This window comes from Camponotus vicinus, unplaced genomic scaffold, assembly GCF_025532165.1.
Source record: "Camponotus vicinus isolate PSW18456_S1 unplaced genomic scaffold, iyCamVici1.0 SCAF_5, whole genome shotgun sequence".
In the NCBI taxonomy this organism is placed as follows: domain Eukaryota; kingdom Metazoa; phylum Arthropoda; class Insecta; order Hymenoptera; family Formicidae; genus Camponotus; species Camponotus vicinus.
Genome location: NW_028141977.1, coordinates 18,822,985 through 18,835,886, shown reverse-complemented (window position 1 = coordinate 18,835,886; position 12,902 = coordinate 18,822,985). Strand labels below are relative to the sequence as shown.

The 12,902-nt window shown below is 34.5% G+C and overlaps 2 protein-coding genes across 6 annotated transcripts in view; one reads left to right on the top strand and one right to left on the bottom strand.

Moving 5' to 3' along the window:
* Kay (transcription factor kayak) overlaps nt 1-7,547 on the top strand; it is a 33,446-nt gene extending 25,899 nt beyond the window's left edge. For all 3 annotated transcript variants that reach the window (XM_083101149.1, XM_083101148.1, XM_083101150.1), the window contains exons 2-3: nt 4,912-5,343; nt 5,499-7,547. In XM_083101149.1, the coding sequence (XP_082957275.1) occupies nt 4,912-5,343; nt 5,499-6,074 (1,008 nt within the window). In that variant the 3' untranslated portion in view covers nt 6,075-7,547. The remainder of the gene's footprint in view (nt 1-4,911; nt 5,344-5,498) is intronic.
* Mrrf2 (mitochondrial ribosome recycling factor 2) lies at nt 7,013-10,938 on the bottom strand. Of its 3 annotated transcripts, none has more exons than XM_083101147.1 (5): nt 10,900-10,938; nt 10,166-10,379; nt 8,313-10,078; nt 7,842-7,988; nt 7,013-7,751 (listed from the first exon to the last, which is right to left on the bottom strand). In XM_083101147.1, exons 2-5 carry the CDS (start codon nt 10,338-10,340, stop codon nt 7,590-7,592), a joined length of 2,250 nt encoding a protein of 749 aa, XP_082957273.1. In that variant the 5' UTR covers nt 10,341-10,379; nt 10,900-10,938; the 3' UTR covers nt 7,013-7,589. The 3 variants fall into 3 exon arrangements, with proteins under 3 accessions (XP_082957273.1, XP_082957272.1, XP_082957271.1); XM_083101146.1 differs by having other exon boundaries at nt 10,837-10,933; XM_083101145.1 differs by lacking the exon at nt 10,900-10,938 and adding an exon at nt 10,713-10,850.
* Nucleotides 10,939-12,902: the final 1,964 nt, after the last annotated feature.

Genomic DNA, 12,902 nt, shown 5'->3' with positions numbered 1-12,902 from the left:
CGGGATGATGATTGCGATGTGAAGGAGCGGGGAATTGTGCAATATTGTGCAATATCGTTGGAAGTTCCACCCGCCTCGGTGAAACTATCGCAAGCGTATCGTTTACGCGACTATTTGATAGCGATAGTTTAGGAGGAATAATAAAATATGAACATCGAATCCATCGCTTGTGATCAATTTTGGGGCGAAATCAATTATTCATTTGTATCCGGGTTTCTCTCTTCTCTATAAACTGTCAGATACATGAGCTCACTTTGATATTGTTGTAATCTCAATCATATAAAAAAATGAAACTATATTTAGTTTATACTATTAATTTTTCCAAAAATTATTAAATATCCACGTATATTATGATTTGAGATGAAAAATCATTACGTTGTTTTAGTTTTTTAAATTTTGATCTTTAATGAAACTCGAATCGACGATATTTGAGATGGACGAAATGCGATCCAAGTTATTAATTTTCTCAAGAATATCTATCTATCTGGAAATATGTTAAGGACTTGATAAAATTGCGAAACGTTTTCAATTATTATTAGATCTACACACGTGAAGGCCATTAATCTGCATGACAGGACATTTCTAACTAAAATTCTTCTAAAATATCGCCAATTAATCCGACGTTGGCATGGTTACAAATTATAACAGTAATAAATTCTAAGATTTTATTTCACTTTTTCAGCTATATGTATATAAAATTATATTTTACATTTAAATTCTGTAGAACAAAGATAATAGGATGGACGATGTATTTATACATATATTCATGCATGCTGAATATTTAATAATTTATTATTAAGTACACATACACATATAATTAAAATTGATATTCTTTAATAAAAAAAGGAATCAAGAGTTTGTTTTATCAAAGAAATCTCGAACGCGATAAAATCGCACGATATCGATCGCGCAATTAGTTCTCGGTCTGGAAGCGACGCTCTATTTTCTATGGATCTATTTTCCGTGGTATAGAATTACATCGGCGGTGGTTCTCGCTTTCGCGCGTTTCCCCCGGCGTTTCGGAGCAAATCGAGCAAGCACGACCGTGGCCCATTATCTGGATGCGCGTTTCGCAACGACTTTCTGGTGGCTGATATCGCCCTTTGTCCGTAGACTCGCAACGCGCGCTCTCAGGGCAGATTAGAGAGAGAACCAGCGAATACGCATTTATTTATAGAATCGCGGACCGCGTGCGCCGTACGTGTCCAGCATACACGTGTGCGTGTGTTGTATCGTCGCATATGTGCGTATGCGTGTGTGTGTGTGTGCAACGCTTTGCGGAGGAGGAAATCGAAGGAACGAGCGAGCAAGAGTATCGCAAAACGGAAGACGCGTGTGCGAGCCAACTAGCTTTGCGAAAAAAAGCGCGACGTCTCGCTCCGTCGCAGAAGAGAAAATTCTATTAAAGCGCGATTTAGATAGCGATTCACGAAATTCTCTTCGTTTCGCGTGAAATGAGTGTAGTTTTTTCTTTCATTTTTTATTATTTTCATTATTATTTTTTTTTTATTTTGGTGATTATAGCAACGGCTCAATATTAGCTTGTCGGATGTAAATTTGCATGGATATAGTATTCTATAACTTGAAGCTGACTCTGCCTTAAAAGGAATTTTTATCGGATGTGATATTTTTCTAGATTTTAGTATATTTTGAGATATAATAGCTTCTCCAAATTAATATTTTATTAATATACATTTCATTAATATAAATATTATTCAAGTGACATTTATTTTTAATTTTTATTCGTAGAAAGATTTTTAAACTTGTTCGAAATTTTACTACTAACGGGATTTTTTAGATTTTGATATGTTTAATATGTAGAGATTTTAAAAAAGAGATTCTAACACCTTACTGCCTTTGAATCATATATTGAAATAATAAACCTGTCGAAAGGGACTCGTCGCGTGTGATACGACAATGATTCACGTGCGTTTAAGTTTAAGAGAAGACTTGTCAACACGTGTAATTTATGCGCATATGACTTATTCGAGCGAAATAATTCCATGATGAACAATACGAGTGTGAACAGTTCGAAGATCACTGAGAATGCTAGAAACTGTCAGTTCAACGACAATCATAAAAATGGAAAGACATTTCTCTCTTTTTCTCTCCTTTCCTCCCTCTTTTTTTCTCTCTTTCTCTTTTTTCTGCATTAAAAGATGTCTTTATTGTTTCTTCTAAAATTGTATATTTTTACTAAATTTATTTTTTATTTAGAAAAAAGCAAAGAGAGTGCAAAATCCTTCTATTTTTCTCCTGTCACACGCTAGAAATTACGATCATCCTATCGACACATGTTCGATACCACACCTTTCTCACGTGATATTTATTTCATTTTCGGTGATTAGGGGAAGCAAACAGTGTCCAACGATAAGCGTATTCGCTTTCGAAATTTCTCAAGATTTGTCTTCTTGTAATAACTTGTAATCTTTGTCGTATAATCCATTTCTGTGATTGTTGTAAATTTTCTATTGCGTCAAATCATAAGATGCTCGCGTAAAAAAATATCGCAATAAATTAAATTTTTTAGTCTGATTGGTCGAGATCTGAAAAAGTTGGCTAGCAGGACAATAAAAAAATGGTTAATGACTTTTCGATGTAAGGCAACGATTGATTATTGATATAATCATTAATATTATATCGCGAGAAACAGAAAAACCAATAATAAACCAATAATATAATTTTAATTATAATATTAATAATTATGATATAATTCCAATAAGCCTATAGTTATACAATTGATAGAATGTCGCGGTACACCTTTCTGAAGAATCTTACAAGTTTATAATACTCATATCATTACGCGAAATGTCAATAAGACACAATCTGACAAACGAAGAGATATCCTTCGGCTATTAAATTCGAGAAACGATCTCGATCGATCGATCGTCGCGGGCAATTTCCATAATTCCCAAGATCACCTTCGGCATTTTCTCGCACGGGACGGCGAGAAATTCCAGTGGCCGTGACGCTGCTACGCGCACGGACATGATTCGGTAACGCCTAAGTTTAACGCACCGGACATTCCTCGAGTTCCCGCGCGATGGTTCGTGATGGGTGAGAAGCAGCGTGGCCGGTGGGTGGCCGAAATCGGCCGTTCGGAGCTACGCTAACATAAGTAATTTTAGCGATGACACTTGAAGCGCCCGCTTGCCTACGGTATTTTCCTTCGCGGTGTCTGATCTCGCCGAATGAGAGATGCATTAATCGATACCGCACACACGACGCGCGCGCACTTACGCACACGTACACATCGCGAGAAACAGTCTCTCTCTGTCAACGTGGCCGGTTTTATATTGCTTTGTTTTCAAGATGATACAAATTTCAGTAAAAATTGATAGTTAGGAATTTGGCTCGAATAAAATAGAAAATTGATCAATTTTTGATTTAATTTTTAAATTTCAGTAAGAAAATATTGCTCGTATGTTGCATCCTTGATCGACCAAATTATTGAAAAATAGGAAAATATATAATCTTTTTCTTTATTTTCAGTCTCTTTGAAAATAAAAAGAAAACACTGATTCTGGCCTTTTTCATCGTAGTCGATGAATCGTCCATCTGTCTCTTTCTCTCTCGACATTACGTTATATGGTACAGATTGAGTCGTGCAACCCCGACATTCTTCATCGCCGGGAGGCCGAGACGTCGGAGGCCTTCGTTAACGGCAGGGATGGCGATTTGTAATTTTAGAAATGATAGCGAGCCGCGCGGCGCGTCTCGCTGCGAAAGAGAGAGAGCGAAGGACGCGACTTGTCCTCTCCTTTCTGCGTCCTTTTGTGCTTTCTGGGAAACGCGCAATGCGTATAGATTACGTCCCCGACTGGCGATTGGACGGTGCGATAATGGTGAGACTGTCGCTACGTGAGCTGAGATTCGAGATGCTCGTTAAATATCGTCGTAACCGAAGACCGACTCGAGCGGTCCGTTTCTTTCCTTCTCCCTCTCGCAATGAAATCGCATTCGGTTGACCGCAAATTTTTTTCTCCTTTATCGCAGCGTAATTTGTGCCGCGTAGAAACGGCGCTTTTAATTCGAAGCGAATTATACAGCATTACGTAACGTCGACGCACGTGTTACCGCGCTTTGCGTTTGTAAATTGCCGCCTGAGGCGAGAAACAACGAGGAAAAGACGCGCGAAAATTTACGCGAATTAATCGCGATACCTTGTCATGATTTCAATAATGATACACGTCCGTGGAATCGTAACTCTAACGATTTATCTGTGACTGCGGCGCGATGATACGTTATCGGCTATTGGATCATGGATATTTTTATCGGCATCTTGGCCAGATTAACTGGCTGATATCGGCTTGGAAAGTGGAAGATAACGATGCCTCTCCTATGTTAGTAGCAGGTTCTTTTCCGCAAACACAAAATCACTTCACCAGAAAATCATATTTCTATGAAAGCTCGTCATCTTCTCTTTTTAGACAAAGAAAATTTCCTCAATTCTCTATCAATTTTTGCCGATATTTATGCAAACAATTCGCATAGCTTTATTATTTTGTTTTTGATCTAAACGCATAAAGCTAGAACAGGATTTTATAATGCATGTTATTAATGTCATTTGAAACAATTTTAATATAAAACCAGATTCTCTCTTTTTAATTAATTTAATTAGATTTTTTATGTATTTTTATGTTCTCTCTTTTTTTAATTAATTTTATTAGATTTTTTATGTATGACAAGTTTTATGTATAAATAATTCACAATTTCATCATTTTGTTCGTTTATATAATAATATAAAAATAAATTTTATGATTAATCTTAATAATCTCATTATTGCAACAGTTTTAGTATAAAATCAGGTTCTCTCTTGTTTGTTTCATTTATTACACAGATAAACGTGTTTATAAAGAAAGATTTTAGATATTCTCTTCAATCAACACCTTTGTTATCTCTATGTTACAGTTGGTATCTTTAGACGGATTGCATAGCGGTGTACCGACCAGAACGACGCCGACGTTGACGCCGACCACCCTCCGCAGCATCGAGCAGACGTTCTTGGAGCTGACGAGCGAGTCAGCGACGACGCACGGTCGCGAGGCCGGCTTCGTGCCACCACTGGTAGAACCGTCACAGCCGACCCCGGCACAGACGCAAAATACGACAGCGGCGCATCTTCCGGCACCGACGACGACCACTCTTATCGAGAGCCAGCAGCAAACGCAGCCGCAACAGCAACAGCCAGTTAAACGCAATATGGGCGGTAGAAGGCCCACCAGAACGGTCGGGATGACCCCCGAGGAAGAGGAGAGGCGACAGATCCGGCGCGAAAGGAACAAGATGGCAGCGGCGAGATGCCGCAAGCGAAGAATGGATCATACCAATGCCCTACTTGAAGTAAGTGTTCATCTATAAACACAAGTGCGCACGATAGTTGCAATATTTCGTCTCATTCTTAGCGAGAAATATCGCTTCACAAATTATGGATCTCCAGTTGTTAAAATAGCACGAGTGTCTCGTTGATGAAAATAACAAGAATATTGGTTTTACAGGAGACCGAGGGTTTGGAACAGAAAAAGCAAAGCTTGCAGGATGAAATAGAACATCTGAATCAGGTCAAGGAAGAATTGGAATACATCTTAGAAACACACAGAGCTGTCTGCCGTCATTCACTGCGCTCTTCGTCCCCGCTAGATGTGAAACCCGTGATAAAGCCTGAGCTTCCGGCTGAGAATCACTTCGCCGAACCCGTCAAGCGCGACACGACAGTGGCTGCAGCAACGAGACCGAACAGACCTAATTCACTGCCGGTCGGGTTGGATAATAACAACAGACTGAATTCTTTGACGATGTTTGCCGAACCCAAAGAGAGACCGGATACGCTTGCTTTTAAAACGGTGGAAACACCGTCCTTTATGAAGCCGTCATTGGACGTGGCTGGTATGCCGATTACTACTCCGACCAGCGGTATACCATTTAACTTTGAATCCCTTATGGAGGGTGGCACCGGTCTTACACCGGTCTCGACGCCTCTGATACCATCGTGCTCGACGCAACAGAGGAACAATCTGTCAGCCGTGGATCTCAGCTCCCCGGATGCGAATCCACCGAAACTCGTGAGCTTGTGACGCCACGATGATATAGCGAACCATGGATCGAACGAGAACGATCCCGAATGAGAATGGAAGTACCATGACGCGAAAAAAGTTTAATTTTTTTTAGAAAACAAAAAGAAAAGCAAAAGTGTTATGCGCGTGCTCTTTACAACGAAATTTTTTATCGCTCTCAAAAGCTCTTTCACGTGATTTTGCTTGTTAGAAAACGTTTCTTCAAAGCATTTTATTGTGACAATTTGTCAGTGCTTATGATTTTATGAAATTTGTAAAAAATACGCATTTGTTCTTATAAAAAAAAATATATATATATATAAACATAAATTTGTTCTTGGAAAAAGAAATAAAGTAAAAAAAAATTTTGTCATTGAGACAGCGATTATTTTCATATGATACTCTGCGAATGCATTGATCTTTGATAGAAAAGAAAAAAATTTATTGTATTTAGATTTTAATGACCCTGGGCATATGCAGTCTCAGTATTTTACCCATGCGATGACAGGCCAATAGATGAGCCAATTTGAAACTTTGTATTGATCTATGATGAGATAATTATTTCCTGTGAAGATAAATTGTAGAAAAACAAGATAATCTGAAAAGAAAGAGCGCCAGATATTTGCGCCCTAAAGAAAATTATCGCAGATTTGCCATCTGCATACAAGTGATATATTTAATGTTTAAAATAATACATTAGGAATATATATATATATATGATATAAAGATTTTGTCATTTTGTAAGCAATTCAACAAAAAATGAATGAAATTTTATACTATAATTCTATACTGAGAATAGAAATTTAGATTGTAAGGAAAAAAAACAAGTTTTTAGCTCAAAACCTCTAAATACGTTAAGGAATCGTAAAAGCTCTTCGAATTGAGCGCTTAATATTGATCAATAACACAGTTCGCATAATTCAAAGGTATAGTTAATAGAGCGAGAATAAAATTAGATGAATGCGAGAATTCCTATATTTTGTCCAACATTTATAAGCTGATATTTTGTAAACTGGTATGTATAAAATGAACGATTATTGTCTCGCTTTTGTGCTATCCGCGTTGATATGAATAAGTTTTTATACGCGACTGTCGGTTTTTCCAGTCAATCTCACATTATAACATTTAATCCCTCCATATGATATAATATATATACATACATATATTTTACGATATATGACATTTTTGCATGATCTTAAGCAATATTAATATATTATGCGCGACTACTAGTGATGTATGGAAGTCGTAATAATAACAATTATACAATATTTAATTTAATTATATATTATATATATTATACATAATTATATATGATATATAATAATTTAAATACAGTTAGTGAATGACTACTCCAGCTGATTAATGAAATTTGATTGACAGATTCCCATCATACTTAGTGGTCGTGATTGAGAATCGTATATGGAGATTGTAATGCACCAATGATAATGTTGCAATATATTTTGATTAGATTGAATAAAACAAAGTGAAATTGTACTATATGTAATATTTTTTCATTATTGCTTGTAATTATATATTTTAAAATCCTTTAAGTTTCTCAATTGTTTTGTCCTCGACAGCGGCGATCATTGGCTGATAATGACTAAATTCCATTGAAAATGTAGCGGTACCCGATGTGATGATTCTCAATGTTGTTGAATATCCCAATAATTCAGATAATGGTGTAAGAGTTTTGATCACCTACAAGATGTAAAATATGAGTACCTTAATATCTAGTAATTTAAACAGTTATATTTTGTTAGGAGCAAGAGGCAAAGAATTTATATTCACCTTATTATTGCCACGCATGTCGATTTGCTGTATTTCTGCTCGTCTACGAGCGAGATCAGCATTGATACTCGGGAAATATTCCTCTGACGCAACGATTTCCAATTGCATAATAGGTTCTAGTAACATACTATTTCCATTTTGGAGCAACTGTATATATATAAAAATATTTATATTATTTAAATATCTTCAAAAGATATATAGATAATTAAGAATGTTTGATCTCTGTTTATTTATGTTGACAAGTTTATGAAGATTTAATTTTTTCCATATTTATGTTATTTATGTCTGTATCTGCATCAATTTCAATTTTCATAAACTATAATTGAATTCGTTAGACAATCTTAGACATTGTATTATTTTCTAAAAGTAATCGAATAGAAGTTTGAGATAATATCAAACAATAATAGAATTAATTTAATTAAACATTAATAGAATTAATTTATGTATATAATTTTAAATATAGACTCTGACCTTTCGAATGCATTGCGAAGCAGCGGCGGAAACTATGGTGTCCGAAGTATTGCGTCCTACCTCTAGCCAGTGCAACTTTACGCCAACATTAATTACCGGACAACTTAACTTGGTGCCGTGCAACAAGGCAGAATCAACTCCATTTTTTATTGCATTTAGTACTCGCGGATGAATGTTATCAATATTTGATGCGTTTTCAGGAGATCTATCTAGAAGCAGTTTCTTGTTTCCTTCGTAATTGGGTATCAAGGACATAGTGATATTAACTTGGTGACTTGTCTGGCCTATCCTGTGTTCCATAATTAGCGTGTCTTTAACGGCGTCCTGAATCGTTTCTTTATAGGCGATTTGCAAAGGACCTAAATCTACGTCGATTTTATACTCTTTCTTGATTCTCTCTTTAATGATCTCTATATGCAATTCTCCCATTCCCGCGAGAACGATCTGTTCCGTTTCCGGATCATTTCTTACGCGCAGACTAGGATCCTCTCTCTGCAATTCCTCAAGTGCAGTCTCTAAGGCAGACTGCGCTGACAAAGAAGGTGGTTCTATAGAACAGAAAAAGACAGGATCAAGGTTCGCTCCAGACGCGAAGAAATTATTCACGTAGTCCGGTCGGTTTAAATTCTCCTTCAGCATAATATTTTTAGCGCGACTGCCAATGGACATGCTCGTCGTCATCAGGTCGCCTGTGATGGTGCTTTTTAATCCACCTACAGACGCGATATTGCCAAGACTTACTTCGGCCACTTCTTCATAATCATCGGCGCAGGCGATGTATAGACGAGTACACTGTTCGCTTTGTTCGCGCGTCATATTATACAGCTTCTGGCCCTTCTTCATACTGCCGGAATAGATTCTAAAGAAAGTGATCGGACCTCTCTGCTTGTCATGAACAATTTTGAAAACTCTGGCTGCTAGATTGTTGTCGAAATATTTATATGGATTTAAATCTTTTATATTTGCCGGCGACGGCAGATATAGAATGACGCTATCCATTAGAGGCTGTACTCCCATATTCTTGTAGGAACTTCCCAATATTACAGGCACACCTTTCTTACTTATGGTGATTCTGCGTAACGAATCGACTAATATTTGCGATTGCACATTTTCCAGGGATTCTTGTTCTATAATGATATCAGCTAGTTTATCATCCAAGCCTGATAATCTATCAGTCAATATTCGTCGCTTTTCACTGACTATGTCCCATAGTCTTTTATCGTTATCAGTTATTTTTGTTTTTATTAGATTCATACCTTGATGTTTCTCATCAAATGTCAACTTTTCCATAGTTATTACATCTATGATACCTTTTAAGATCCCTGCTTCCTTCATGGGAATTTGAATAGGTAGTGTTTCTATGTTTAATTTGGATTCAATAGACTGTAAACTCATGTCAAAGTCAGCATCTGCTCTATCCATTTTGTTAATATAGATTATGCGAGGAATATTGTACTTGTCTGCCTGTCTGGAAACTGTTAGGGTCTGGGCTTCCACACCAGCGGAACCATCCAAAACTATAATTGCACCATCTAATATTTGCAAAGTTTGTTCAACCTCCATCGTAAAATCAATATGACCTGGAGTATCTATCAAATTAAACCGATAATCTTTCCAATTAAATGTAACAGCAGCTGAAGTGATGGTTATCCCACGCTGGCGCTCTTGCTCCATATAATCAGTTACTGTATTGCCATGATGTACTTCTCCCATATTTCTGATAAGACCAGAATAAAACAACATCCTTTCAGTTGTAGTAGTTTTTCCTAAAAAAAAAAAAAAATATATAATTATATTATATTTAAACAAATCAAGTAAATTTTGTTTATAATTAGCATAATGGAAATACTAACCAGCATCAATGTGCGCCAATATGCCAATGTTTCGTATCTTTGCAACATTACATTCTTTATCTTTAAGCTCTTCTTTTGAAATAGATGCATTTTTGTGCATGTACCGAGTGCGTAGTTTACACCACGATGTCCTTAATAAATTATTCTTTAACATTTTCTTAACGCTTGCACTCATAGAACTGACAATATTTTATAAATTACATTCTCTCTGTCCCTATTTGAACATAATTATTTTTTAAGGTACAATATCTTTTTGTTTTCTCAAGTTCTGTTCTCTTTATATTTTACTCTTTATATTATTCTCTTTATACTTTTCTCTTTATATTTTACTTGTTACTATTAGGAAAAAATTTTTAATAGTATAAATTAAATTTTATTCTATATAAACAATTGCTGTTTTCAAAAAGCAAATGTGTATTTAAAAATCGTCTTTTGTTAATTTTATTAATATTTTATTAATTTTATAATATTAATAATATTAATAATTTTAATAATATTATTATTTAAAAGAAAAATTATATACAAATATAATACATTTAATAATAACCTTGTAACCTGAAAGCACTTATATATTATTCGAATCTAAAAAATACATGTGTTAAATTTAGAATTATTGCATTTATTAGATAATCGAAACAAAGCATCACTTTTTTTTCAGCTTTGTAAGATACCTTTTATTTAAAAAACACGTAGTAAAACATAAAAGAGACAGAGAGCCACTCAAGATTACACACGTCTCTTTCTAATTCTGTGGTGATTTTCTATAGGATAAGGCCGATATTAAGCCGGATCTACATTGGTATCGTAAGGTTGTAAGGTCGTAGTCGTAAAAAATTGACCAATCACAGTTTATTCTCCTGAACTTCAACTGGGATTGGTCAATTTTTTACGACTACGACCTTACAACCTTACGATACGACCAATGTAGACCCGGCTTTACATTTGTCGTACGATAAATTTTTTAAGCATTGATTGGCTGCGGGATAATAATTTTTTGAATCTTTAGAAACTTTCTATCCCGCAGCCAATCAATATGCTTAAAAAATTTGTCGTACGACAAATGTAATATCGGCCTAATACAGAGAAAGCTCCCTCCATCCATGTTGTAGATAGAGAGCTCAGTGTGAGCAGAGAGAAGACTGAGAGATGTCATGGCCCACTTTTAGGTGATCCCTGGAAGCGATACTCCCTCTGTGGACATTAAAAACGTGAACATGAACTACAAAGCCAATGTCCACGAATGTTCTCAGAGGGTAACATATATGTCTCTCTGATAATATAAATAATATAAATAAAAATATAAATAATTTAATTAATAACAATTTATTACATAAAAATATTAGTATGTTCTCTCTTTTCACGCTATTATTTATTTATTTATTTATGTGTCTTCTTTTTTTTTCAACATTATTTATTTAATTATTTATTTATTTATTTAGCTCGCTATAAGTCAATCTTTTAAAATGCAAAACTAAATATTATAGAATTTGACTTCGGAAAAGCTCGGTAAAATAATCGAATAAATTCAAATAATTAACTCCGTGATAAATTGTTTAATAAATAATCAATTTTAATCAATAAATTAAAATACTTCCATAATTTAATATTCCACGTTAATGTGTATTTTATAATATATAAAATATTTCGGCAACGAATTATCGATAACACGGCGTTCGACTTTGGCAATATAAAATATAAACAATAGCGCGCTATACGTTACCGCTTTATCATCATTCGCACAGTGACTCTCGAATAATAAAGTAGTGGTGAGAAACGCTTCGAATATTGTAATTTTTTTACTAAACACAACTACGATTAGTATCGAAACATAATTTGCTTTAAAAATTAATAAAAATTAATTAATTAAAAAATAATTAACGACATGAAACTGTATCGCAACGATAAATCTTTATCGAATCGTAATGTTTCATTACCGCGATTAAAAATTGAAACAGGGGATACATAAAAGGGGATAAGAGATTTAATTATGTAATGATCTTTCGATCATTGATGCTAATTATAATATTTCTTTAACAATATTAGAAATAAATATATATAAATATATATTTAAATATATTTCGAACAATGCTTTAAATTTTCTCAATCCTTGTTAATTAAACAATATACAATTTAATCGAGAATCGATTAAATTATAGGAATCCAAAATATTAAATAATCACTTCGATCGTTGCGATTTTTACGGACAATAATTATTATTTTAATATTTAGTCACAAATATATTTCATCCGTTACTTTATCGTTCTACTTGACAATCTAAGTATAATTTGGATTGTGAGAGAACACGAAGCAAAACAATCGAATTATAGATGCAAATAATTAGCATAAGGAAAGGCTCCGTGATAAATTGTTTAATATAATAAATAAATAAATTGTTTAATATAATAAATAATCAATTTTAATCAATAAATTAAAATACTTCCATAATTTAATATTCCGCTTATGTATATTTTATAGTATATAAAATATTTCGGCAATGAATTATAAATAACATTATGTTCGACTTTGACGACGTAAACAATAGCGTGCTATTATCTGTACGTTACGGTTTTGCTATCATTTGTTCGGTGACATTCGAGCAGTAAAGTAATGATGGGTAATGCTTCGTATGTTAATTAATTGTTTAATAAATAATCATTTAATTAATCTATAAATTGAAAAACTTCTACAATTTAATATTTTCATGTATAATAGTACATGTTATAGTACGTAAAATATT